Here is a 27096-nt window from a genome sequence, read left to right on the forward strand (position 1 = left end):
AAACAAAATATAAAACGGAGACACTTTGACCACTTAAACAGTGCTTTCTGTAGCACAGCTGTAACGATGAGTGAAGCGCGATGTTTTCAATTCTGTACAGACGTTGATAAAGAGAACGAAAATATAGGAGTAAAAACACCAGCACATTGCCCAGTATTTTTAAGGCTCTTTTATTCTGCTTCTATCGAAATAATGCTTCGTAAAGAGGCTTTATAAAGCTAACGTCGAGTATATTGAGTATAACCATACTTGTTTTCAGGCAAACAGCTTGCAAGCATAATTTGCCAGGCGAGCCGAGACGCACTATGCTTCCCAGTTGGCCGGGCAGCTGGTGCACGCGAACATGAAAAGCCGGCGTTAATGTGTACGATCAGACTGTCGTTCTTGAAATAGCGAGCCCACAATAGGTCAACGTGATTTTCCCGCCAAATGTTGAAGAAGAAATAGCAGAAAAGCGCCTGAAAATGGCCCACGCCAAAGTTCGACAAGCTTCACTAATTCAACGTTTCTGCAAGCGCAAAAAGAGCAGTGAAAACAAAACATTAGTATGCTACACTCTAAAAAGTAAAGGAGGAAAAGGGGGGTCGAGGTTACTCCTTTAGAGGAGTAACTGACTTGCCACACCCATTGCACCATTTCGGGAGTAACTGCGACGGGAGGAACCGTTACTCCCCAATTTCAGTTGCTCTTTCAGAGAGTAACTGACTGGAGCAACTGATGCTCTGTCACTACTCCCATGGGAGCAATGGTTACTCTTGCTCAATACTCCTCAAAGGTGTAACGGATAGTCTTATTTGATACTCCCACAGGAGTGACGGTTACTCTTTCCCAATACTCCTGAAAGGAGGAACAGATAGTCTTCTTTAATACTCTCAGGGGAGCAACAGTTCTCTTTGCAATTACACCGCATGAGAGCATCCATTGCTCCCTTCCTAAACTCCTCAAGGAGGAACGGATGCTCTTGGTCAATGCTCCTATGGGAGTGACACTCTTTCCAATGGAGGAACAGATAGTCCTTTTCAATACTCCCAGGGGAGTGATGGTTACTCTTTAGAAGGAGCAATGGATACTCTCTGTCAATGCTCCTATGGGAGTGACGCTTAGTCCTTCCGTATGCCCCTGATGGAGTAACAGATAGTCTTTATCAATACTCCCCGGGGAGCGATGGTTATTCTTTACAAGGAGTAATATGCTCTGTGAATACTCTCACAGGAGTAACACTTGCTCTCTCTGAGTGCTCTTAATTGGAGCAATTGTTACTCTTTCCCATTAGTCCCGCAGGGAAGAATGGATATTCCACGCCAATGAGAGCGATGGTTACTCTTTCACAACGTTCCTCATCAGAGTCGCATGCAGTTGCTCATGATCGATGTCTCTCAATGTAGTTCATTACTTGTGCGAGTGCTCTTTAAGAAACCAGCCGTCAAGCTCTCCCAGCGGCAAATGAAAAAAAGTTTTCAAGAACATGATTTTCATTAGGTTGCGCCATGTCTGGCACAGAGGCTCCAGGAGAGATAAGAAATCCACATCTATTCGTTCAAAAAACTTTATTCATTAATGGCTCAGGGTGGTCAGTGTTACGCTGACTAGTGGTGTTGGCCGTAGGCCACTCTTCACTTTAAGAGCGCGGGATAGAACGTCAAACGTTCGTTGAGCTTTTTTATCAAAAACTATATTGGTAGCCCAGTATAGTGCCATCTGGGTGGAAATTGCTGCCAAGAGGCTCTTCTCTGCAATTTCGATGTCCTCCAGCCTCACAGCAAATGCATCAGATGTCAACACATTTCCCATGAATGTGACTGTGGGCACGTAGTGCGTCTTTGTGGGGTCCTACAAAAATAAAAAAGCACACTTCAACAAAAAACTTGTTGCTTCATTATTACAACAGCTCCTTTATGTAGGAACAGATAAAACGTAATGTTTTACGGCACACTGACAAATAAATGAAACTGAAATTAATTTGCAAAGCATGCTTCCAAACTAGAAGGAACATTCTTAATAATTCATAAAGCATTCGCACTAAGGCTACAGGCTTATCCACAGTTTAGTGACTGGTCTTGTTTACACACAACCCAATAATTCGTTCTGAAAAAAAAAAAAGAAAAAGGTGTGATTCCACGTAAGATTGAACAAACCATGGCTGGTCGACCTCTTAAATTTTTTTCAGAATTTTATATTGTTGTTTGATCAGTGGAAAGAAGAGATCCGCAATTGGTTTTGCTGTAAAAAAAATTGTTCGAAGCACAGTAAATTAATAATGACGGAGAGGTGGGGTGCCACGCTTACTTGCTCTGCTGCTTTTTTCGAATTTGGCAATCAGTTACGCAAAATATAACAAAGCTACATGACTCCAATTTGTTTGGCTATATATAGGGGTACTGGCACATACAATCATATTTAGATTGTCTTTTAGAACTGCATTATCGAACTGCATTAGAACTCCATTTAGAACTGCATTATCGATGAAAATGTTATTGTAAGAGATTCCATTGAAGGCATGAAAAAATTGAGCAGGCATGGCATGCTAGCATGACAACAGAAACAACCCACAAGTAAACTGAGTGCGATAAGACCATGCAGTTTCTGGCCTAGGTGCCCTTAATTTGCAAAAACCTTGCACAAAAAACACTTTAGAACTATGTGAGCTAACACATGGCAGTGAATTGAAAAAAAAGATTGACTATATATATCAAGAACTACAAAATTATGCCTAAAAAGGAATATGCCATCAACAAAGCTAATAGTAAAGAAAAAAAGAGTTCATTATTGGCTGCCTACCCTGGAGTCTGCACAAGCGTATGTAAACCTATAAGGGGAGCCTATTTATGAAAAAAAATTAATCAAAATTAAAAATGGGCAGAAGTGCATAAAGCATGCATTCTCAAATCATGACAGGGAATCAGCCACTGTTCCTCAAATGAAAAGTATGCAAACCTCTACGTACCACCAGATCAACAAGTAATCTGGGCTTAGAGCCTAACAGGGAAACTTAATAAAAATTAGAGAAATACTGAACAAAAATTGGAAAACTGACTAAAATTCGTGATTATAATCAGAAGATGTGACTGTTCTGATAAACAGTTGATTTCCCATATTTTTGAACAGTTGCCTGTATTTTTCATGAATTGTCAACCCGTGGCGTCTGTGTGCGAGTGGAAACCATGCCATCACATTCGCCGAGAAACATGCAGGGCGCACGAGTTCCTGTCCTCTTCTCTCACTCTTTCCCAAAAGCACTGATGCTTTGCCTAGCTACTTGGCCTCGGCGGGGAGAACTGTTTGCAACCGCTGCTGTTCATACCGGTTCTAGGAACCGCAGGGGGAGATGAGCGAGTAGAGGGCCCGCATTGTTAGTGTGCCCATCTCGGGTGGGTATGACGTCACGAAACATCACCTCCTGTAGTGAACGGCGTGGCTGCTGGATGCGGTAGTAGTTTGTTAAAAACGCATTAAATTCATTATTTCCCTGTAGTTTCTGCCTGGAATGAAGGTTGTCCCGATCACTTTGAGGACCCCACTTCCAATTTGATTGAATATCTTGGTGGCCAAAAATTTGTTCAGTATCCCTTTAAGGACCATGTACCATACCATGAAACAGGAAATGGTTGGTAAAACATTAAGCTATTAGAAAACACCAGATTGGGTGAGACAGTCGGGTACTGCAGGTTGAAAGAAATAAACTTGGTGCGGCCATACAAAGAGTAAAACAAACAACTGGGGGCAAGAGAAGCAGAATGAATGCAAAAAAAAAAAGAGGAAAAGCCGAGAAGGCAGGGAATCACCTAGAGCGACAGAATTAGGGAGCTCACAGGGATGAAACTGAATCGGCTTGCTCAAGAAAGGGTAAATTGGAGATAATTTTAGAGCGGTCTTCATTCTGCAGAAGACACAAAAATAGGCTGGGGATGACGACGGTGGCACAGATGCCGTGCTTACATAGCATTACACAGGTTCTAAGATCTATGCTTATGGTGACACGAATAAAAACCATATCATGGCTCGCGATACACAACATCACATCACTGAATGCATCCTTAAGCCAGTTCGGGCTGCATAAAAAATCAACGTGCCCACTCTGGTCAGCTTGGAGTGCCAGTTCATGGCATTTCAAACAGTGGAGATACCGATTCATTGAATCCTATAAAAACAATGCAAAGAGTGGCTGACAGTGATGTAGCCTCCGAGCGGGCTACATTATGGCGGGCTTCTACTGTACTGGGTAACCTATGCATAAATGGTACGTGAAAGTCGTCTTGGACATGGCTGGTTGAAAGGCTTTTCAACAATTCACTTGCAAAAGATATAGCAAACATTTATCACAGATGGCAACTTCACAACTGCAGTTCACAGGGAAAGTAATATACAAACTATGAATTATACTCACAAATTTGCAGATGAAAGCATCCATTCTTTCCTTCACCATTGCCGGAAGGACACAAATAGCAGCAGTGAGCATCACCTCTGAAAAAACCGTGAGTTGCACTGTTTCAAAAAGTACTTAAATGCAAAAGCTACAAGCTGGATTCAAACTGCCATTTTAGCAACTCACTAGAAACATAGAGGCTGTAATGGTGTACATGACTGACTATCTTTTATGGGGTAGTCATGGTAACTACACTCAAACTTAGGAAGTATGCAGGGTCACCCAGCCAAGCGAAATTCACAGTCACGTGCACCACAGACCAGCTGGATACCTAATGTGAAGTGAGAAGGAGTAGACGTGCTTACTTACATCTACATTACTACACAACTAGTTTGTGTATTGCTATGGTGTTTAAGCAGCAGAACCTAATTCCCATTGGGGATAGCACTGCAAGACATAATATAACAAAATTTTTATCGTACCTTTAGAAGATGCAGTTTACATCTTCGTGCTTTCAGATGTGAAAAAAATTTTGGCACGAATTTTAATCCTTGCCATTGCCAAATGTAGAATGCACAGAAATAAATTGAAAACTCAAGAAAAGTATTGGAAAACACAGTGGCACCCATCTTGCCTGCTACGACCCCTTTAAAAAGACTAAAGAAATCACTTTGAACTGTATGTAAGAATGTTAAATTACCTTTTTTTATTAGTGGAGGTAGGCATTTTGTGAAATGGGAGTATTGAATTCATTCATGCAAAAATCCCATTGCAGTTTAGAAATTTTCAAAAACCGACCTCTAGTAATATTTGAGAAGAAATGAAATTCACCCACATTCAGCCGCGATACTAAAACACGGAAGAGCGTCACTGCCCTACTTCGTCAAGAATAAGTGAGCATCATTATATCGACCACCAACCAACTTCGTTGTGTGGGCGTGCAGGCTGTGCTTGCAATTAAACGCACATGGCACACAACAAATACAGAACTTTGCCTCTTCTGTAATCTTTGTTTCCAACATTCTGGTCTTTTGCTTGTGCTCATCTGTGCTTCAGTTTTGGTTCCATCATTGAACAAAACTTATTTTCTTAAATTTTATTTTATTGGTTTGAGCACAGAATGAACTGTATTTCAACCTAGCTTTAGCTGAGAAGTTCAAGCAGTGGTGAATGTATTGCACAAATAGAGGCAGTTTAAGATCTTCAGCAGCTGAGATATTTAAGCAATTTTTATTGCTTCTGTACATGAGCTCTTGAAATAAATTTATCTCTGTAATAGCTACCTGTAATCACGTCGTTGGCACTTAATGCCAGTTTCTAGGAGTGTGACATTGCATTTTCAAAACAAGTGCATATAGTGATAGACTAATCGAACGCATGCTCTGAGTCAACCAATGTAGAACTGTGCAAACAAATCTTGCCTAATACATTCAATTTTACAGCACCCAATTTGCTTGACGTAAAATCGGAAGAATGGCGCTACTGGAAGCTAGATACAAAGAAAGGTGGTAATGTTAGCGTAGAAATGTTTGAAATTACCCTCGGATGCATCTTCAGAGGCATCGACAAGAACAGCATCGAGGTCTTCCAGAAACTTTTGCATGTGACGTTTCTGTCTGGCTATTTTTACTATTTTTCCTGAAGCAGGCCCCAAGAATTCTTCCAGTTTCTCCATTATGGGCACTTTGGTAAGCAACCTGAATTCCAGCTGCACCTATAAAATTTTCATAAGGCATTTTAATGACGGTAAACCCTATAGACTTACTTGCATCTGCGGTACAACATTGCACAAGGTCACAGCACTGCAAAACGTGTAGTCAGGTTCACGATTACAGTAATATGAATAAAAATGCTGAAGATGATGTTAATCAGTTTTATGGGCTCTTGCAATGTGGCAAGACGGTTACTGTTACAAAAACAAAAATGGACAACCACACATTTGTAGCACCAAGCTACAAAAAAACTTTCATGGATTCCTCAACATTTCCATGGACAGAACAAAGCTTTCATCCTAAAAGATACACGAGGATTTCGGTTGAGCTTCGTGCTACAAATGCATAATATCTTTCCCTTTTAAGGAGTTGCAGAAGTGCTCAGATACGTGTGCAGTTAAAAAATATTAGGAAATGAGACTGTGCACCAGGTTATGAAAAAGGCTTTGAAGCATCATTTTCATACCTTGCAACAGTTTTCTGAAATGGGACATACTTTCTAAGTTTTGGATTTGCAGTGCCATCCACAGCACCATGGTGCTATGGATGTGAGATAAACTGCTAGCGAATGCATTTGAGCTGAGTATATTTATGGTTCCTTGGAACATACCAGACATTTGTTATTAGTGTGCTCAACTAACCTTGTTACTGTCTAAATTTTCTTTCTTTCTGCCGGTCTTCTTAATACCAGCTTTTTGTTAATTTTTCAAAAAGGCAAACAAAGCCACTTTCAAATACAGTTGAACCCCTTTATAAGAAATTTGTACTGAGGAGCAACTCTTGTCTTTTTATGCGGTGTTTCTTATAAGCATGGGTATCACTTATGCATTTTCTTATCAACACCTATTTCAATGTAGACACACTGCTGTCTCTTATACCAATTTCTATTTTAAATCAGTGTCTTTTATAAAAAGGTTCGACCTACTCCTACCAAGCACAAAAGGGCAATTTTGAAATAAAATGCGGAGGTTACTATCTGCCAGTTTCACAAGTAAAGTACATAGCAGGACATAATCTTCGTAAGTCCTGCCAAGGAATTCGATGCATTGAAGCAGCAAGTGACGAAATAAGCTGTTTAGCAAACAGATTACTCATTCCTGCCGCTTGGTCAATATAGCTATTGAAAATCTAGATGTTAGTAGCTTGTCGCTATGATGTAATATGAGTGACTATAGCCAAAAGTGCAGAGACAAAGGGATGTACATCAGTGACGCACCACCAGTTGTGTCATAAAACAAGTATACTATAAAATTTTAATATAAGCAAGGACAACTGCAGACTTACTGCAAAACCTTCAAAAATACTTTATGCTGCTCTGTACAGCAAGCCAAATTAACATAAATTATCAAAGCATGCACCTTGCCAATTTTGGCACACATTCGCTTTCCCCTGAATGGGTGTGCTGCATGCACTTTAGTTGTTCTTTTACAGCCTCAAAATGAATCACATAATGCCAATAAAATAGCATAAATTTACCATGTTTCTGTGGATGATGCCACTCTAACCTTCCACAGTTTAATTTGAATTTCCATTTGTCAACTAGATTGTGGCTGAGTGTGGCAATGCATGTACTAGAGAATAGCTTTAAGATGAGCTGGCACAGGAGCCATTTTTTTAGACAACTGCTTTCAAAGTCACTATTGCAGGGCATTCGGCCATCTCCTACAAACCACAATGACACAAAACAATGCCAACAGTGATATGTTGTAGCTACCAAACATTGGCAAATAAGGCGACAATCTCGCAAAGGTATCGTGAAGTAGTGATCACTTTGGCTGCCGTAGCACTAGACTTTCTACGGTATTACACCAGGCACTCGAACAACTGACTGATTGTCATGAGTAAATGCACCAGGCAATGTTGCAAGTTTTATTTGACCCTTTTACTGTCACTAATGTACCAGTAAGTTCATCTTGCATTCACAAATTAGTGCTGAAGCACTAAATTGGCCTATTTGGCATAATCCTAGTGATTCCACGATTTCTTGAATCAATATACAAGACTATCAACAAAAGCACATAGATACTTCTTAGCATGGTTTCCATTATGTTGCCATGGCATGATGAACGTTATTTATAATTTTCCCCCGACATATATTTGACGTTTACTTGAGTTTCCCTCAACATATGTTTGAACACATAACCATAGGCCTGCACATGGAAAGCGGGTCACAGGGGCCAGCCTAGCTCACCTAGTCACCTAAGGGAAGGGGGAGCAAAAAATCTTCCCCATACGTAGACTTAGTAGGGTTGAGGGCCACTGCAACGAACCTTTGGCCCCCTTTATGGGGAACCCTGTAAACGCCTATGCATTCACGTTTCAGTCAACAAAAATGTTATTAGTAAATGACAAATGTGGATTCTGGAACGTGACAACTAAAATAACTATATTTGCTGGAAATGCAAATTACCCCAAACTAAAACGCGACAGGCGACTGAAAAATTCTCCAAACAAATCGGCAGAAAAAGAAGCCCGAATCCTCCTGTTATAAGCAGAACTGGCAACTCTAGATTACAAATCCAAGAGTTGCTCTGCTATCTGCCAAAGGTTTGCAGTTGTTGCTTCGTCTTTTATATTCTCTTTGTGCGACTTCTATATTGCGTCAAGTTCAGAGGCACTCTCCATTGCTTCTTTGATGAACTGAAATATTACTCAAACACTGCTTTCACTCGCTTCATGCTATCAGTAGTAGAAAGGATGTTGTATCCCCTTTCTGCCCCATCTTGACGTCACAACAAGCGATTTCTGTGTTTCGAGCTTCCCTGATATTCCCTAAACAAGCAGACTCTCGGGTTGTGTGTTGGACAGAACCACGCAACAGTAAAAGCAATAAGTGTAAGCAATGAAATAAACCATACAGCTCAGCAATGCTAAATTATTTTCATTTTTCCTGTTTTTTCACATCTTAGGTGTACTTTTTACACTTTAATCAAAAATGTACATTAGGGTTTTACTGCATTCTTGTTCAAGCCATTGTACATATGCATCATGTTAGCATAAAGTGAACAATTCAAACAGTCAGTAAATAACATTTCAATAGTTTATATCAAATAAACTGCAGAATAAAAATTTTGAAAAGCTTGATGAACTAATAAAATACTTAGAACAACTGTACAACAAATAATTGCAAAACAAACATCTCAAGAATGGATGGATGTGGCCGAAACAGCAGAGCATGCTATTTCCCTGGGCACTTTTTAGCCACTTTCGATTCATGAATGCACACTGAAAAACTTACGATGGAGCCGATTAAAAGAGCAGGGTACTTCTTAATGATGTCATCAACAGATGGGCTGTCTTGGGACACCCACTCCCTTCTGCTTGGCAAAGTTCTGCTCATACAGTCCTCAATATAGGCCATGTCGGGCCTGGCCTTTGCAACTTCTTTCGTCATTGCCAAAACGTGACCAGCAATGGTCTCGGCATCTTCTGCGTCAGCCAAGACAGCTGCCTGAAAGCACAGATAAATTTTGTTGGCCAGATGGCAAAGACAAACCTGATGTCTGCAGGGCTGTGCAAAATTTGAAATACGTACACTAGGCCTCTCAGTGCGCCGAGGAGCAGTGCACTCGTCCTCTGTAGGCTTCTTCTTCCGCGGAATTCTTTCTGTGTTCTCCTTTGTTAATGCCTTCATTTTCTTCCTTTCATATTTGGCTTTAAATCTTAGAGCTTCTCGCCATGAATCCTGTAAAGCACGAGAGAGTTACTAAATATGTTATTTAAATAGGTAACTGCAATCATGTGATCATGGATCGCCTCACACACAAAAGTATGACTGGCAACAAGTACAAGGAATGAGTGCCACTGCAGCAGCTGTCATCACAGTTTGGTTGAGTGAGATCACATAATAAAAGTATTTCGGAAAGTTGTTATTGATTCATCCCTTTTCTTTTGAAAATAAACATTGCTCTAATCAATAACTTATAACAGAAAATATGAAAAAAGAAATTTACCTCCCCGGCACTTCTGTTCTGCTTTTGTTTTTATTTTTTCTGACCCCACAAGGGTACTTATTGAGCTTAAAGGGAAACTACACTGAATGTTCTGCTTGTAACTTCATTACTGCAGTTTAAGTGATTAATAATGAGAATAGATGGTGATGATGCCAAGAAAAGTATAGATGATGGTATTAAAAGTAATTGTAATGTAAATGTGACAAAAGAAAAGTGGACGAAAAGATACCTTGCCACTGGCAGGTACCGGCCCAAAGGCCTTTGAATAATGCGTCCGATGCTCTACCACTGAGCCACAGTGGTGGTCATCCCCCCATCCACCTTATGGGTATACTATATGTGTATTTAAACGTGGGAGGGTCAGTCAGTGTTGCCCATTGCCACTACAATGAGTGTGGAACACTCTTCGATCCGTGCCGGTGGCAAGTTATTTTTTCGTTCACTTTTATTAACATTTACATTACAGTTACTTCTGATAGCATTCCCTATACTTTCCTTGGCGTTGTTGTCTGTTAGTTCTTGGAATAATCTGTTTACAAAAAAAATGAGCCCTTAAGTTTACACTTCTTTCCTTCATTTCTGCAGTTTGTAGCTTTGTGTCTGGACATCCCAAAATTGAATCATTAATGCTCAAATGCATTGTATAAATAATGCTAGCATCACTGAATTAGAACAATTTTATGTCAGTTCAAAATGCTCCCCTAAATACCAACAAGCAACCAGTGTCCGAGAAAGAGAGAGTGCGAGATAATGTGCATTTAAGCCATGGTGTTGTTCTCAGTTATAAAAACTGGGCCCCATGTGTGATAAACAATGAAACGATGCCAGTGCTAAATATGTGCCCCCTTCCCCCCAGAAAAATAAAAAGAGCAATCCTGGCCGAAGCAACAACTACCACATTGAGAGCAGCGTGACAAGACAGCGTGGGGAGGTGACAAAAAATAGTCCTTGCCAGATTTCAGTTGGTGTATTGTGCACGCGGGCACTGCATGACATCTTGTGATGTTGACAATACTCGCTTTTCTTTCGAAACATCACATGGAGCTCTGTCTCTGTCATATTAGTGGTGATGTTGCGAGTTGATGCAAACTCAGATGCGCACTCTTGCTTACTTTGAAATTAAATTAAAATATTTTAACGGCAACATTTCTCGCTAATAATCACTAAGAAGTGCTCACGCATGCAGGACTATCGCACACATGCACCTGAGTTTCAAAATTTGGTCTCGGGGGTATTTTAGGCGCATAATTATAACTTCCAACACTATGTCTGCTCTGAAATCGGATTCTAGTGCACAAAATATTTTCTAATAGCTTATGCCAGAACATGATTATTGTGTTAGAGCATATTTAAGGGGAGACGTGGCAATGGGAATCGTAATTTGGTCAAAATGTTCAGTTTTTCAATTATTCTTTTCTGCAATCCTGAGACCATGTGTCACATCATAGTGTGATTTTAGACCCAAATAAGCAGTAAAAGTTGAGAAACAAGCATTTCACTAGTGGGATGTCGTCAAAAAAAGCTATGTGAAAATTGGGCATAGCAAGATGCAAATTTGAAGCTCTCCCTTGGCACAGTGCCACCATATTGGCATCATAAAGAGGACAAATTGGAGCTCTAGATAGCCACAAAGATGCATTTCTCCAATGAAAAATAAAGCCAGTTTCCTTCAGAGTTCCATTCTATCAACTTCTAGCTCCAAAATCTTTGGGCTCCATTTTCTCAGCTTTCAATTTTTTGAGCAGTTGCTGTCAGTCATCCCTATGCCATTTCACAACAAATTAAGCTATAGCCATTCCGTTTTTTGCACTTAGATTCTCAAACATGGGTGAGTGCGGTAAAGCTGTCCATATTTGTGTACACATCATACGGACTTTTCTAATTGGCTTTTTATAAAAGTTGTTGGTAAGACAATATGTCTGGGACATTAAAAAAATTTGTGTGCTTATTTAAATATTAAAAATAAACCAATAGCATTATGGCACAAAATGAAGCCTTGTGAATATCCTTATGCAAAAATTTTGACAAGCTTATGTCTAATTAGCTAATTAATATTGGGATGACAATGAGAGTCTATCAAGTGTTGTAACTCAAGAGGTACATTAGATAGCTCAAAACCGATTCCAGTTATGATATCAGCACAACAAATGACATCTGCATGCCGAATTTCATCCCTTTGGCCTCATAAATAAAGATAATTTTCATTGCCACGTCCCTTAAAAGGGCTGTGACAACAATTTTGAAGTGCAGTTATTTTTTTTTTTGCAATAGCTTTCTGGTGGCCAATTATTCATACCACAGTCCATTGATTGCTGCAGTTCACAACACATAAGTAGTGTGCTTATTGTCAGCTAGTTGCACCTTCAGTTTGAAAGAGCTAAGAGAACGACAAGCCGCCGGATGCAACTAACACCATCTAGCATGTGAAATGGCACACACATAGGTCGGCAAAGATGAAGAGCTCACATACGCTCACTCATGAAATATATTTTGCCCTTGGGACTCGCTCGGACTCAGAGACACCAAAACTCAGACTAGCGCTGTTTATCAGTCTCAGTGAGCCAGTGAGTCCATTTGCATGCAATTGACTTCCTTGAACTTTGTGTCAATGCTGTTTACCACTAATATCTCGTGTGCTCTGTGCCTTACTTGACACCTTTCGATCTCGTTCCTTGAAATATGAAATATTAGCGATCGCAACTCGGTGAGAATATTTTTATTGAAAGAGATGACTCACGTGAAATATTTTTATCGAAAATTTCTAGGAATCCCCACTGCCTGTTGACTTTTCGATAGCTCACACCTCTGATCAATAAATATTGAGCTGGCGTGCAAATGCTGGTGCTTTGAAGTACTATGTGCGAGTATAGGCCTTATGCAAAATCGCTGCCATCTGTCCGCCGTTGTGTGCATAGCAGCTATGTTAGAGGCTCCACATGGCGCAGTACACACAGGCTCACGTGTGTTTACGTAGACGTATCGACGAGAGGCGTGTATTGGCCCATAATCGCAATGGCAACGTATTGCTGCGTCTCTTGCAGCACACATAGAGGAACTCTGAGTGCTGAAGAGAAAAAGGTAAGCCGTAAACTTTGCCCCTTGTTTTTTTTTTTTTTTTCCCCAAGCTGATGGTTTTTTTAGCATGAGCTCCGGCTACTGCTCTCGAAAATACGTGTTTGCATTCTCCTTTCTATGCAAGTAAGACGAGCCATAGCATTTGCATTCGTGTTCCCGAAAATTGTTGCGTGCCAAGGTAAGGCAGTTTTTGTAATGTTCTCGCTAGCAACCATTTACCAAGTGACGGAGAAGCTTATGTTACACGCTGAAGTCACCTTTATGCAATTAACTTCATCACAGCTAATTGCGTGTGCCTATATTTCGTTGATGTGTTTTGTTTATTATGTTTGGGTAACGGCACATGCTCAATTAGAAGCAAGTGCATGCCATCGGTTAGTGGGATGACTTGCGCATGACTGCGTACATTTTTCAAGCATGCGATGTGCTCAGCACATGCAATGAAACGTAGGCACACACAATTAGCTGTGATAAAGTTCGTTGCATGAAGGTGGCTTCTGCATAAGTGTATGAGTCGCCTTAACTTGGTAAACAGCTGCTAGCGGAAACATTGCAAAAACTGCCTTGCTTTGGCATGCAACAATTTATGGGAACACGAATACAAATGCTATTGCACGTCTTACTTGCATAGAAAGGAGAATGCAAACACGTATTTTCGAGAGCAGTAGCCGGAGCTCATGCTAAAAAAACCATCAGCTTGGGGAAAAAAAAAAAAAAAACAAGGGGCAAAGTTTACGGCTTACCTTTTTCTCTTCAGCACTCAGAGTTCCTCTATGTGTGCTGCAAGAGACGCAGCAATACGTTGCCATTGCGATTATGGGCCAATACACGCCTCATGTCGATATGCCTTACATATACATACGTCTATGTAAACAAACCTTCTTTCAAATTTTTTTGGGACATGTGCTAAATGTGCATATATTTACAGCAACCAAAGGAATAAAGCCAGTTGATAGTTTGCGCTCTTTCCGTTTACGCTTTTTTACTTCCTGTGTTTGTTCGATTGTATGTGCAACATTACAAACCACAGACATGCACCAACTCGCCCAGCAAGAAGTTGTTCTTAGTACTGGGATGTTCCTTTTTTCTTTCTGCACTTCACCACTAAATGAAAAGCAGCCACTGTGGTGCGGTGAGCACAGTTTGAATATGTTCTACTTTTTAGTGCTCACTGAAAAACACAGTGCATACACACTAAGCCCTTGTGGTGCCACAGGCACACATATGGGCTGTTGCACCCCATCACCCATAAGCAAGCACAAATTATTGTTTTAGCATATTGCGGGACTTTTTTCCCTATAGCAGGTGTTCTCTCTTCTGTGAAGACATGAACGGCACCATATCAGGAGATCAAAAACGAAGCACTGATGCAAGATAGCTGCTATAGAGCACCTTCATTTAGCGACCAAAAGAGGAAAACTAAGCTGTTCCATGCACCTCAACTTTTTTGTTGAAGGGACACCACCTTTTAAAGATTAAGATGGAAGAAAAACAAGACAAAGCTCACAACACCTAAGCGAAATCACCACAGCCATGTTGTTTGGCATGTTGGCGTTCCTTACACTGCTCCTCATTACTCACTAAACCGAATGACACTGCTTGGTTGTTCCCTTTGTAAACGGAATGACCTGCAGGCTCACAACACATGTTCAACATCACCTGCTGCACCACGACTCAGCTAACTAGAAAAAAAGAATGGTGCAGCACATGCACTTTACATGCTGTCTTGCAGCGCACAAGCATTTTTGGACTGCGAACAATGCTCTTAGTGATAATGCATCGTCACATATGAAGCTCTCCCTTAGTTTCATGGAGGTATTTAATGACCGAAAACGTAGTGGATTCTGACTTCTTGGTAGACTCACTTGATGGTGTGAAGGCAGTGCAGCTTTCTAACATTACCTTTCCTCACATCATGAATACGTATTCATGTAATAAAGTGCCGTTGCTATTTTTTAATTTTTACTTTTTTAATGAAAATGCAATGATTCCAATCAGAAGCAAAGTTAAGCCTGCAGATTTATCATCACACAGGGACCTTGAGGGCGAGCAGCATTTCACTATTGAATGTTGCATCGGCTAATCATGTGTAACTGCCTGTCCCAATTTAGAATAATGGCTTATAGAACAGGAGGAGCCATGTTCAATTCTGAAATTCTTGCAGAAGCTATCTTTTTATTGTCAATGACTGATTTCGCTTCACTGTTGGTCCTTAAAAGCAGGCATTTATTAGACAAGCTTTTCAGTGCAATCAATTCTGCAATAATATGTGAACTCACATAGCCAGTCCCCGCTACATCAGCCAAGTTAGGAAATCTGGTGATCAAAGCCCGTGCTGCCTCTGTGTACAATTTCCCAGGGTACCTAGCAGGAAAAAATATTTACAAAAGCAAGAATGTAAGTTACTCACTAGCAGACCAAAGCTTTATCGAGAGATCGATAAAGAAGAGTATGAGGGCAAGAGCCCCTTTGATATGCAAAGAATAAAAATCGCAACAGTTACAATTGCAATGGCATTGCATTTCTAGAAAATAGGTTGCCTTTAGCCAAGTTTCTTTGTGGGTAATAACTGCAGAAAGTATGGCTAGAACAAAACATCAGAAAGGCATTTTTGGATAAGTAATTGATTGATATCTGACGTTTAACGTCCCAAAATCACCATATGATTATGAGATACGCTGTAGTAAAGGGTTCCCGAAATTTCGACCACCTGGGGTTCTTAACGTGCACCGAAATCTGAGTACACGAGCCTCCTGCATTTTCGCTTCCATCGAAAATGCAGCCGCCGCAGCCGGAATTCCATCCTGCGACCTGCGGGTCAGCAGCCGAGTACCTTAGCCACTAGACCACCATGGCGGGGCATTTTCAGATAAGTAGAAATCCAGTGTATGTACAGTTGACTCCCGATAATTCGAAGTCGCTTAATTGGAATTTTCGGTTAATTAGAAGTCAAGAGGTGTTCCCGTCAGTTTTGTATGCAACACCATAGAAAAAAATGCTCAATAATTCGAAGTTGAAAGCCCACAAGATTGGTTAAATAGAAGTTATTTTTTAATCTAGAGCCTCGAGGCAACCGTTAGTTTCAATAAAATGCGCAATTTTTCAAGTGCCAGAACAACTACCGCACTGCTGTCGTCACCATCGTAGCTGTCCGCAGCGCACTGTTGTGGACATCGTCGTTGTGCGCAGGGCCACAGTGCATGAAGCGGCAAGATTGTTCAGTCAGCACCGGCGTGTCGAACGTCGAGCTATCCCTTTCACTGTCAGTCTTGTTCTCTCGTCTCTGCTTGTGTTTCGTTGACTGTGTCAGCTGCGCGTCGCAAGTTATTTCCTCGTGTTCGGCTGGCCACGACGTTGAATAATGGCAAAACGCGGCTCGTACCGAACACTTGATCTGGCGATGAAAGAAGTCCTGAAAGAAGTAGAGCAGGGAGGCCTTGCCAAGCAAGACATTGCACGGAAGTACGGCATTAAGCCTAACATGCTCTCGAATTTTATAAAAAACAAGCAATCAATAATGGATGCTTTTGCAAATTACAAGTTTAAAATGTCACGGAAGCGAATGCGCACCGGCGCCTACCCGGATTTGGAGAAGGCGCTGCTGATTTGGATCAGAGAGGCACGCAACAACAAACTTCCTCTCAGTGGTGAGGTCATTCCAGCGAAAGCCTCATCTCTTGCGTTAATGTTGGACATCAACGACTTCGCTGCATCGGACGGATGACTGACGCGCTTCAAACAGCGCCATGACCCGATTTTCAAGAGCGTGTGTGGAGAGAAGGCGTCAGTCGACCAGGAAACATTTGCAGCATGGAAAGCAGAGAATCTTCGCGGGTACCTTGAGGAGTATCAGCCGGAAGACATCTTTATCGCAGACGAGACTGTGCTTTTTTATCGGTTGCTACCAGACAAGACTGACGTTTAAAGACGACGACTGTGCTGGCGATAAACGTAGTAAGGAAAGGGTGTCTGTTATGATTGCCGCAAACATGACTGGCACTGAACGATGTCGCCTTCTTGTGATCGGGAAGGCCGCTAAGCCTAGGTGCTTTAAAGGCGTCAGGACCCTTCCTGTCGACTATGCTTCTAACAGAAAGACGTGGATGACGTCCGACATTTTCAGGGACTGGATAAGGAAACTGGATCGGAAGTTCGCATCATCGAACTGCAAGGTGTTGTTCCTTGTCGACCAATGCAGTGCCCACATGGACGTACCAGCCTTGAGTGCCATCCATCTTGCGTACTTGCCCGCAAACATGACATCTGTGTTGCAGCCCATGGACCAGGGCATAATCAAAAATGTGAATGTCCTGTACAGGAAGCATCTCATCGAGCGCATGATTCTGTGCATGGATAAGTCCTCGCAATACGAGGCGAGTTTAATTAGTGCCATCCACATGCTAGCGCGAGCGTGGGGCTGCGTGAAGAATGAGACCATCGCCAACTGCTTCAGGGCCTGTGGTTTCGTGGCAAATTCTTCGGGAGAGGCTTCTTGTCCGCCGGTGGAAATGCGAAGCGAGCTTGACGACAGCATTGTTGACGCCGCTCTCGGTGACAGCAGCTTTGACGTCGTCCTCGGTGACCCCTGCTTTGAAGATTATGTCGCCGTGGACAGCACAGTCAAAACGTGCGGTGCACTGACGGACAGCGAGATTGTGCAGATTGTTCGGCCCCACGAAAGCGTTCATCAAAGCGACGACGAAGATGACATTGAAAGCAAGCCACAACCGAAGGCTGCCGATGTAGCTGCGGGCCTCGCTCTCGCGCAGCGGTTTTTCACTTGGGAGAACAACGCTAAAGAAGCACTTGGGCACATCTACGCCTTCCAAAACCTGCTTTCCACTGCTAGATTCGGCAAACAGAAGCAGACGAAGATGACCGACTACTTTTCGTAAAGAACTGCCGGCTTTGAACCTAATAAAGATGCCATGTTTTTGTGATTTCTGCCTAATTGGAAGTTCGTTTAATTCGAAGTTTTTTGCGGTTCTCGGGAACTTCGTATTAACAAGAGTCGACTGTACCAACAATGCAACAGGCATTGAAAGGCATCATAGAAGCATCTATATTGTTCGTATACCTGTTGTTGGGTCTTATACAAAGTTTTCAAGAGTCATCACAGTTTTCTGTGCTGGCTACCACAAGCAGGCTGAAACCATGATCTTTTAGCTCATTAAAGAATGTCAGTACAGATATGGAGGGGGCACTGGCACTACTTTGATGCCACTGTTTTCTACTCCTTGCATTTGAGCGAGACTTTATGCAGCATTCCAACCAGCTGGTACCTTGAAGATAGTGACCACAATGATGTAAACAAAAACAATATATATTTAATCACGGGAGGAAACAAGTGGGCATTGTGACTACTCCATGGTTTGTCACCAAGGGGTCATGCTTCATTGAAGCTTCCTTCAGCTGCACAGATGGCACTATGACATGTCAGATATTTTTTCTAGCATTTGAGTGCTTTTTCTGCAATTTTTTTTGTTTATTCACCATGGATGTCCCCCCCCCCTTTTTTTTTAACCCACGAGAGCGGGTAAAAGATGAATGTGAAGAAAAGTTTCAAAGCACTTTCAAACAGGATATTGCACAGTATCTACGTAAATATTACTCACATGTCGTATAAGTACAAGTCATGGTGAAGCCACTGTAGTACTCGAGAGCGACCTACGAAGTACTGCCCTGGCTGGTGGCATTTTACCATCCAGGCAATGTCTGGTGGTACATCTGGGAGGCAGTATGCACCGGTCCGTGCTGGCTGTGACGGCTGTGCAGACTCTTCCAGAACATCTGCTATCCTGTAATAGCAACACAGAAACTGCATTTTGTCAAGCTGTTATGAAAAACCACCTCACCCTTTTTTTGTTACAACTACCAAGCTAAGAGGCTTATCCAATTGAGAGGTCTGTTTTAAATGAAAACTTTAGCCACCGTTTTTCTCAAAGCAGTGTGCAACAAGCAGCTTGTAAGTGTATTGCTAAAGATGCAAAACTACTCACCGGACTTGGCTGGTCAGTCGGACTTTTATTCTCGATTTATTTTCGATCACGTCCACTTCTGTAATGTCGACAAAAACGTCGAAGTCTTCGTCGAAACGCTGGAAAAATAAGAATGCCAGAACTCAGAAGGGCACTACATAACACACGGATAAAAAATTTGGAAGTGTCATGGTTGCAATGTTGGCCAACAAAGACCTGCTGTTGCCACAAGCATTCGTGCTATTTACATGTCCCGAATTCCCGCCACAGCAAGTGAAAAGCGCAACATTTAACTGTATTTAATAAACACACTAAATAAATTTGACTACTGCCAGCGTCGGCTACACATACACGTGCAGCCTCGCTAGATGCCGAACACTACTGGAATCGACACCTAGCGCGATCTCGAAGTAGGATTCCCTACTCAACAAAAATACCTTCCACGTTTTCTACGATTAAAGAAGTGAGGGGTAAATTCGGTGCAGCAATGATTGTCATCGAGGCTTAAATTGGGCGAAATTTAGCAATAACATGTAACTTAGCGCTGTCGGGTTTTTCTATAGAATGGACGAAGCAAAAAGATGCAACACAAAGCTACAGTAATCGATGACAAACGCTGTGGCAACCACTGCAGCACGACGACTGTAGAAATATATAGAAAGGAAGGACTCACCGTCAAGCCTATGGCAGAGGCGTCAACTTCTGAGAACATGTCCAACCCTTTCAAGTGTTCAATTAAATCCCGCCCCGTCCACGGCTCGTCGAAAGCGACGGCGACATTTCTGTCGCCGTATGTAACGAGGCACTTCGATTGCATGGGGCGACAGCGGCGCAAGACAAAGAATCGTTTTTAAGCCAGCCGCGGCACATGCACTCGCTCAAAAATTCATGGCCCCGCTACGCACGTGCCTCCTCGTTGCAGTTGATGTTGATGGCGCAGCGGCGGCCGATGGATGGATGGATTGATATGGCTGTACCCTTTAGATCGGGCGGTGGCTGACGCCACCTAGCCGGAATACTTAGTGAACCACAAACTAGAGTTATCTTTTTTTTTTCCTTTAAATAGTGAAGTTAAGGTCTGGTACTTTACAGTGACAGCGACGTCACACGGCCATAATTTTTTTAAAGTATGTTTTAGTTTAAAAATAAACAGACAGTTTCTTATTCCAACCGTTCCAACCATAATGCTGTCTAAGGTGCCTTGAAGTGTTACTATTTGACAACCGTGCTATTTGACCAACCTTCTCGTAACGCGTTTTGCTATGGCGCCTGCACACATTGAATTTGGCATGATCATGGGCACGCTGTACCACAGTATTAAATACAAATCAGAAGCCGTAGCAGTAGTGCTAATACGACTGCTGATTGAATTATGGTCCCTGGCAGTATATTCTAGGGGCCACAATTCACTAATAGATCTACTGATTTTTTGAAATTTCCGCCGATTCAGTGTACTGCTGTTCGGTCTTTTTTTTTTACAAAAATGAAAGGAACTTCCACTTTTTTTACTAAGTATTAATTAAGACATTAATGTGTTACTACCAGTCAAACAAGAAATTTCTTTCATGGTAAAATTCTCAAGCTAAGCGCTACTTTTGATTGACGAGTCATACACCTTCATACAGTAATTATTACAGGAAGCTGCTCTATGTTATGAGCAAATATCGGGAAGTAATGAGACAGCGATATGAACGCACACCACACCCAAAATCCACGGAACCACAAACAACAAATCTGGCTCTCGGGCAAGTATCGTCTCTGGAATAAAAGAAATGCGTGCCACTAACCCCATCGAGTAGCATGTTGTATGAGCCAATTTCTCCTCGGCGACAAAGCAAGGCACGCTCTATCACTGTAGTGATTTGAGCAGTCTGGTCTTGCTGATCGAGATATTTATCTTATCGCTGCCTAGCTCCTTGTCCTCTCTGAAAGCTTCAGCTAGCCGCTGGCTCTGAAGCCTAAAATATTGCACCTGAGTCCACAGAGAGATCAGGAACTTCAGCTAGGAAGACCTATATGCTTTCTAACTGGTTATTAAAGCTGTTATTTGCAAAGATACAGGACGACATTATCCAATGGACGCTATTTGCTATGGCCTGTGATTTTGACCTTGCGCACATGACACGGCCACCACATCACAGATTTAACATGCAGCAGTCAGTGCTAAGCCGAATAAACATAACACGAGGATCAACACAAGTGCTTTTAGTGTGTTGTTTGGTGTAGCCGCATCTGAAACTGAACTGCGCATGTGGTGCATTATTCTTCTTCACATTATTCGGCACACTATTCTTCTTCACGACACCTGTCTTCCAATTTCGTTCACGAAAGCTTAATGGAGCTCATCTTCCTAAATGCGAAACATTTCTTTGCCAACTGCAGGCACTTCAAAACGTTTCTATCTATCGATCGATCGTACGTCTGAATGTTCTCGCGGCCCCAAGCTGTTTAAGGATGTACTTGCTTGGGCGAGTTGGTAGCTATTTACTAGTTGTTACGTTATTGCGCACCGCTTATGACGAACACTTGGAGTCAATGACTAGACGGACACAAGCGCAATAACACGGTATTTTACGCGGTGCACAATAACGTAGTAACGCCTGTTTAACTTGGTATGGAGCAAAATTGGTATGAAAGGATAAGAGAGAACATGAGAGCGTGAAAATGCTGTCCCGTACGTACGTGGTCAAACTTGTGCGCGCCACAGGTGATAGTTTATATCTACCCCGGATACGGCAAGGACAGACATCGTAAACTGACATCGACAGCGTTTACCCGATGAATATAAAAAGTAAATGTCAGGGTCCCAGCAGGAATTGCACCCTGTCACAGAGCCACGTACGCCATGTCTTGAAAATGCTCTGGAAAAAGACACGATGCAGGTGTAGTGCTGGGGCAACATCAGTTCTGTGTGGTTGTAGTGCTAGTTATCTAATTTCATAAAAATTCAATAAACATTATTTGTGTACTCCTAGGGTACGTCTATGTTACAGGCGCCATGTCGCGTTAACGTCAATTGTGGTTCCAGTGTTCACTCTGTTTTTATAGCAATGCAAGAAACATTACATTAGCGTTACGTACGTATGATATCCGCATCATCGCACCGTGAGGTGCACTTCGTTTCAATAATGCTGACGTCTGCGATCTATAAGTGCTGACGTACTCTCGGAATGTAATAACATAAATTACTCAGTGTAATGAGAAGTAGACGCCAGTGTAATGGACATTCCTGGTCTGCCTACGATATGTGTCCACAGCTACTCGTAACGCTTGCCTCACCCCCCTCCCAACCCCAAAACAGTTGCTGGCCGGCTGCATGCGAGTACAAGGCTGTAGGTATCCCTTGTTTATATATCCTGCTCACGTACGGCTCATGTCGGGGACATTTCCTTTACTATTTGTTAAAAAGTGCAGTTTTATAAAAATGACCTTTATAGGCGCTGAATTTGGCATTCCTAAAGCGAGAGCAAATAGCGGAATAAAGAGATCTACTCATTTTTCGAAGACATATTCTAGCAGTGTATAGGTGTTCTGTGTTTTAGCCACTTTTTTTTTTTTTTAAATGTGTCGTGGCAACACTGAGCCACCTTACCCATCCTTACCCGTGTTCACTGCCCGCGTGTGTCCAGGCGTTGTTCACGACGACTACAGCGTTCGTTTGGTTCCTTCATCCGTGCTGCAGCAAAAAGACAGCTTCTTTATTCTGCTTTCAGTGGCGTGTTTCTCCTGACTCGTATTTTCCATGTGCCGGATGTCTACTATGATGAACTTATTCACGTTCTCGCCTGCTAATCTTACGAACACCTAGGACGTGTGGCTTTCCAGCGAGCAATGTTCTGGTGATTTGTGGTTAGAACTATGAATGCAAAGTACTGTCCGAGATGCCCGTTTTTCTCTTACCAGCTGGTAAGAGTGATAACGCACATAGGGTTAGAGCACAGCGGAGAGCCGAACTTCAGCGTGATATGCGGCATCGAAGGCTGCGCCAACACGTACACGAACTTCTCCTCCTACAGATCACACCTGTATCGTCACCACTCAGCCGTGCTTGAAGAAAATGGCAGCAATTGCCATCAGCGGTCGCTCGAGCGCCCAAGGGATCGACGGAGCACTGAACTGCCGTCAAGCGAACAGCTTCGGCACGAAATGGACAGTGCGGATATGCACAGTGCTGAAATGAACGGCGCCGAACTGCCAATCTTTCGCGGCGGTTATTCGCATAGGAAAACTCCTGTGAGGAATTTGCAATCACAGCAGACTGCAGCTCCACGTGACCACTTTCAGCGCTTTCTGGAAAAAGTTAAATCCACCATATGGGATTTCTTTTTTTCCATCACTACAAAACACAGCTTGCCACATGCTGCAGCTGTGAAGATATTTGCCCAACTGAAGGAGGTGTTCGAGCTTGTGCTTAAGGCTTATGGTAATGAATTTATGAATGCAATGGAGACATCAGTGATGGGTCCTGAATTGCAAAATCTTCTTGGCTGTTCATTTCTGCCTGACCTGTTCAATGGGATTGAGAGTAAATGGAAACGAGACAATTATGTGAAGGAAAATTTCCCTTTTGTACCAGCTGAAGAGCATTATGTCGGTGAGGATGCAAACTATCATTACGTCCCATTGCCAAAGCTTCTCACTGTACTTTGCCAGCTCCCGGACATTGCAGCCCATTTAAAATCACCTGTAAATATTGAGAGGCATGAAACCTCTGTGTACAGAGATCACACAGATGGCCTGGTGTTCAAGGAACACATGCAATCTATCATTCCCGAGGGCAGCACACACACAATTATTCTTCTATTTTACACAGATGAAATAGAAGTTGTAAATCCCCTCGGAGCTAAACGAGGAAAGCACAAGATCCTGGCAGTGTACTGTAGTTTGGTGAACATTCATGCCAGGTATAGGTCACAGATTGACAATATTTATCTGGTCATGCTTGTGCGCTACGCATATGTGAAGACTCATGGTCTAGGCCCTATACTACAGCCACTGCTGGATGACCTGAAGGCAATGCACAAGGAGGGCCTCGTATTAAGTGTGCAAGGGCGTGAAGTTAATGCCAGAGTTATTGTGCTTGCATTTTGTGGTGACAATCTGTCCCTGAACCGCCTTGGCGGGTTTTCCTGCTGTTTCAGCAATGGGCGAGTTTGTCGATTCTGCATGATATCCTCAAAGCAGCTAGCACAAAAAACGCATGAAGACATGTGTCAAGCACGCACATTAGGTAGGCATGAATTGCACCTTGCAGCTGTAGCTGTGAACACAGCCAACAGACGTCTGTATGGTGTCAATGAGGCCTCTCCCCTGCTCCAGCTTCCCTATTTTGATGTGACTCGGCAGTTGCCTCCAGACCTAATGCATGACATATTGGAAGGTGGTGCAGAATCCGTGCTTCGGCAAGTTTTAAGATCGCTCTTATCTAGTAGGTTGCTATCCAAGCAGGATCTGGATTTGGTGTGGGCATTCAAGTACGGGAAGAACGACACAAAAAACAAGCCTCCTGCAATCAATATGTCGTTTCTGAACAGTAATGCTGTATTGGCAGGAACGGCATCCAGCAAATGGTGTTTGATGAGATTTTTACCACTCATCCTTGGAACGAGGATCCCAGAAGGCAATGAAGATTGGGAGCTCCTGTTGAAGTTTCGCGAGATCATTGATATAATTTTTGCAGCTGAAATCTCATCGGCCCGCCTTGCATACTTGGACGTGCTTGTGCAAAGCTTCTTGGTTGATTTTTCAGCCAGGTATGGCCCTGGAGCACTCATCCCCAAGCTGCATTATATGGTTCACTATGCTCGATTTGTGCGTGAGCTTGGCCCACTCAAGAACTTTTGGTCGATGAGATTTGAGGCTAAACACCAAAGCTTCAAAAAAATGGCTGCAACTATCAAGAACTACAGAAACTTGACACATACTCTGGCCGAAAGGCACCAGATGAAACAGAGCTGTCATCTGAAAAACTTTGAGCTATACCAGGAACTAGAAGCCTCAGGAAGCAGGCCTGTTAAATGGAGCACACTGCCAACATGTGCCAAAGAAGTTTTGTCGAAGACAGTGCATGAAGTACAAAATGCAATGGTCGACCGACGCACGTACCATGCTGGGAGTGTTTTAGTTCGGAGAACAGAGGAGGGACCACAGTTCTATGAGATTGAGCGACTACTTGTGGCGAGAGGAGTGCTCTACACACTCACGAGAACACTGGTGGTTGAGTGCTTCGACAGGCACAGGTTTTGCTATTGCGTTCGAAGAGCAGATGAGCAGGAACTTCAAGAAGCTAGTGAGAGATATGAGCCATACCTGCTGGACCTCTATGGGACAGGTGAACTGGTCCCCAAGTGGGAAACTTGGTAGACAACTTGTGCATTGTTTGACAGTATTGTATGAACTATTCAGTGGAGTGATTCATTTCTAGATTTTTTTTCTTAAACTCATAAGGGAATGTATGAAAATAGAGTCCTATGTTTAAAGACGAATATCGGGAAGAAATCATTTTTGTTGTACAGTATTGGGAGCAAGGATATACCATGGCGCCACCATGCAGATGCATTCCTATGATGTACGTGGTTGGATTGCTCCGCCAGCCTTCTCGCGCGCAGCCCGTAGCCCCTTTTGCGTCTCTTTTTTTTTGTTATTCTTGTCGTACTTCACTCAACGAAATCATAGAAATGCTGCCGTAGCTTCTTTACTGACTGTGCAAAGTGCTAAATAACTGCTCTGGAAAAGTTTTACACTTCTCATAATGCCTCACTGCCGGCGTCGTCTGGCCGAGCTCTCTGTTTTTGTAAAAGGTAGAGACTCATTCCATGTCGAATTGAAGCATCAAATGGGTATTCACGCGTGCTTGTGACAAAGAGTTATTTTTGCTGAAAGAAGTGTGCGCAATTACACTTTTTCATTCGTTGTAGGTTTGCATCTAAAGACGTACCGCGGTTGACACGACAAGCATGCGCAAATTTTCATTTTTGCTTAGCACACATATCCTTACGAAGCTCAGCGCAAATGGATTCCCCGCTTTGTGGGAAGCAGCACAGGATTATTACAGCCGCAACCTTTCTGTTATGATATCGGGCAAACGTGCGAGTCACATGCACATGCATGCCTCATTCAGAGTTGTAAATATGCAGGTAAAATTTCACACGAGGAGAAGTTTCTCTGCGGCACGATCCTAATATTTATTGTGAAAATTTTGTACGGTTGTTAGACGGTGCGCATTTGATCCCCATTGAGCCACACATGAGTGAAAACAATGAATGATTGCCAGTTCCACAGCTTCTACGAAGAGGTAAATCGTGATAAAAAAAGAAAAAGCAATCCCGACCGGGTTTGATAAGCGCAGCGAACAGACTGCGCGCCAGTTGTATTATTTTGTGCCCTTGAAAGGACATTCTGCGAGGTACATCTTTTGTACCGTGATCTAAATGGCAATTTCATGTTTCGGTAAAAATGCCAGTGTCCAGTTTCTTTCCAACTTCATTCATAAGCTGTGTGACATTTCACGGTAGCTATTAGAAGATGAATCAGTTTTCGAAGCTGGCCACGTTTCCGCCTGTAGATCAAAACAACATTGAGAAGTGGCCGTGAGCCCATTTTGCAGACTCAAAGAACCATGTGAGCTGAAGTCGCGGACGGCAGGGGCATAGACAGAAACTTTTTCTGGAGGGGGCACCACCTTGATAGAGTTGGGAGGTGGGGGGGGGGAGGCAGATGTGGTTGTCTGTTATTTCGTGCGCTTTTTGCCATGGAAAAATTTCAGGGGAAGAGGTGGGGGGGGGGGGGGCACAGACTTGGTGTGCCACTCCATGGCTACACCACTGGCAGACAGAAACCTGTGTGCTTGAGTACACACATGGGGCAGACACCCGGGGAGGAGAGGGGAGTGGGGGTGGCGCAGACTGTGGTAGAAGTTACCTTGGCGAGAAAAGCAGCTTTAGCAGACTGGAGCGGCACATGTATGATGCAAGAACGAAGGTTTCGTCGAACGTGCTGGCCGAACACGCAGAAGC

General features: G+C 42.7%; 2 protein-coding genes across 3 annotated transcripts; one reads left to right on the forward strand and one right to left on the reverse strand.

The window, feature by feature from the left end:
- Positions 1-1532: 1532 nt before the first annotated feature.
- Positions 1533-20038, reverse strand: LOC142795063 (uncharacterized). 2 transcript variants are annotated; one of them, XM_075885997.1, is made up of 9 exons: positions 19755-20036; positions 19103-19200; positions 18719-18901; positions 15383-15467; positions 9611-9760; positions 9314-9526; positions 5903-6077; positions 4385-4461; positions 1533-1830 (listed from the first exon to the last, which is right to left on the reverse strand). In XM_075885997.1, exons 1-9 carry the CDS (start codon positions 19896-19898, stop codon positions 1555-1557), a joined length of 1401 nt encoding a protein of 466 aa, XP_075742112.1. In that variant the 5' UTR covers positions 19899-20036; the 3' UTR covers positions 1533-1554. The 2 variants fall into 2 exon arrangements, with proteins under 2 accessions (XP_075742112.1, XP_075742110.1); XM_075885995.1 differs by having other exon boundaries at positions 9314-9760; positions 19755-20038.
- A 2901-nt stretch (positions 20039-22939) lies between these two features.
- On the forward strand, positions 22940-25444 carry LOC142795064 (uncharacterized). The gene has a single exon (XM_075885998.1). It carries the CDS (start codon positions 22940-22942, stop codon positions 25442-25444), a length of 2505 nt encoding a protein of 834 aa, XP_075742113.1.
- The last annotated feature ends 1652 nt before the right edge of the window (positions 25445-27096 follow it).

Source organism: Rhipicephalus microplus, unplaced genomic scaffold (genome assembly GCF_043290135.1).
Source record: "Rhipicephalus microplus isolate Deutch F79 unplaced genomic scaffold, USDA_Rmic scaffold_539, whole genome shotgun sequence".
Lineage (NCBI taxonomy): Eukaryota > Metazoa > Arthropoda > Arachnida > Ixodida > Ixodidae > Rhipicephalus > Rhipicephalus microplus.

Coding starts and splice junctions, on each gene's coding strand:
- LOC142795063 (XM_075885995.1), bottom strand. CDS start 19,898: ATGCAATCGAAGTGCCTCGTTACATACGGCGACAGAAATGTCGCCGTC. Junction 19,201..19,754: donor CCTCTGCCATAGGCTTGACG/GTGAGTCCTTCC, acceptor TTATTTTTCCAG/CGTTTCGACGAAGACTTCGA. Junction 18,902..19,102: donor CGACTGACCAGCCAAGTCCG/GTGAGTAGTTTT, acceptor TTGCTATTACAG/GATAGCAGATGTTCTGGAAG.
- LOC142795064 (XM_075885998.1), top strand. CDS start 22,940: ATGAATGCAAAGTACTGTCCGAGATGCCCGTTTTTCTCTTACCAGCTG.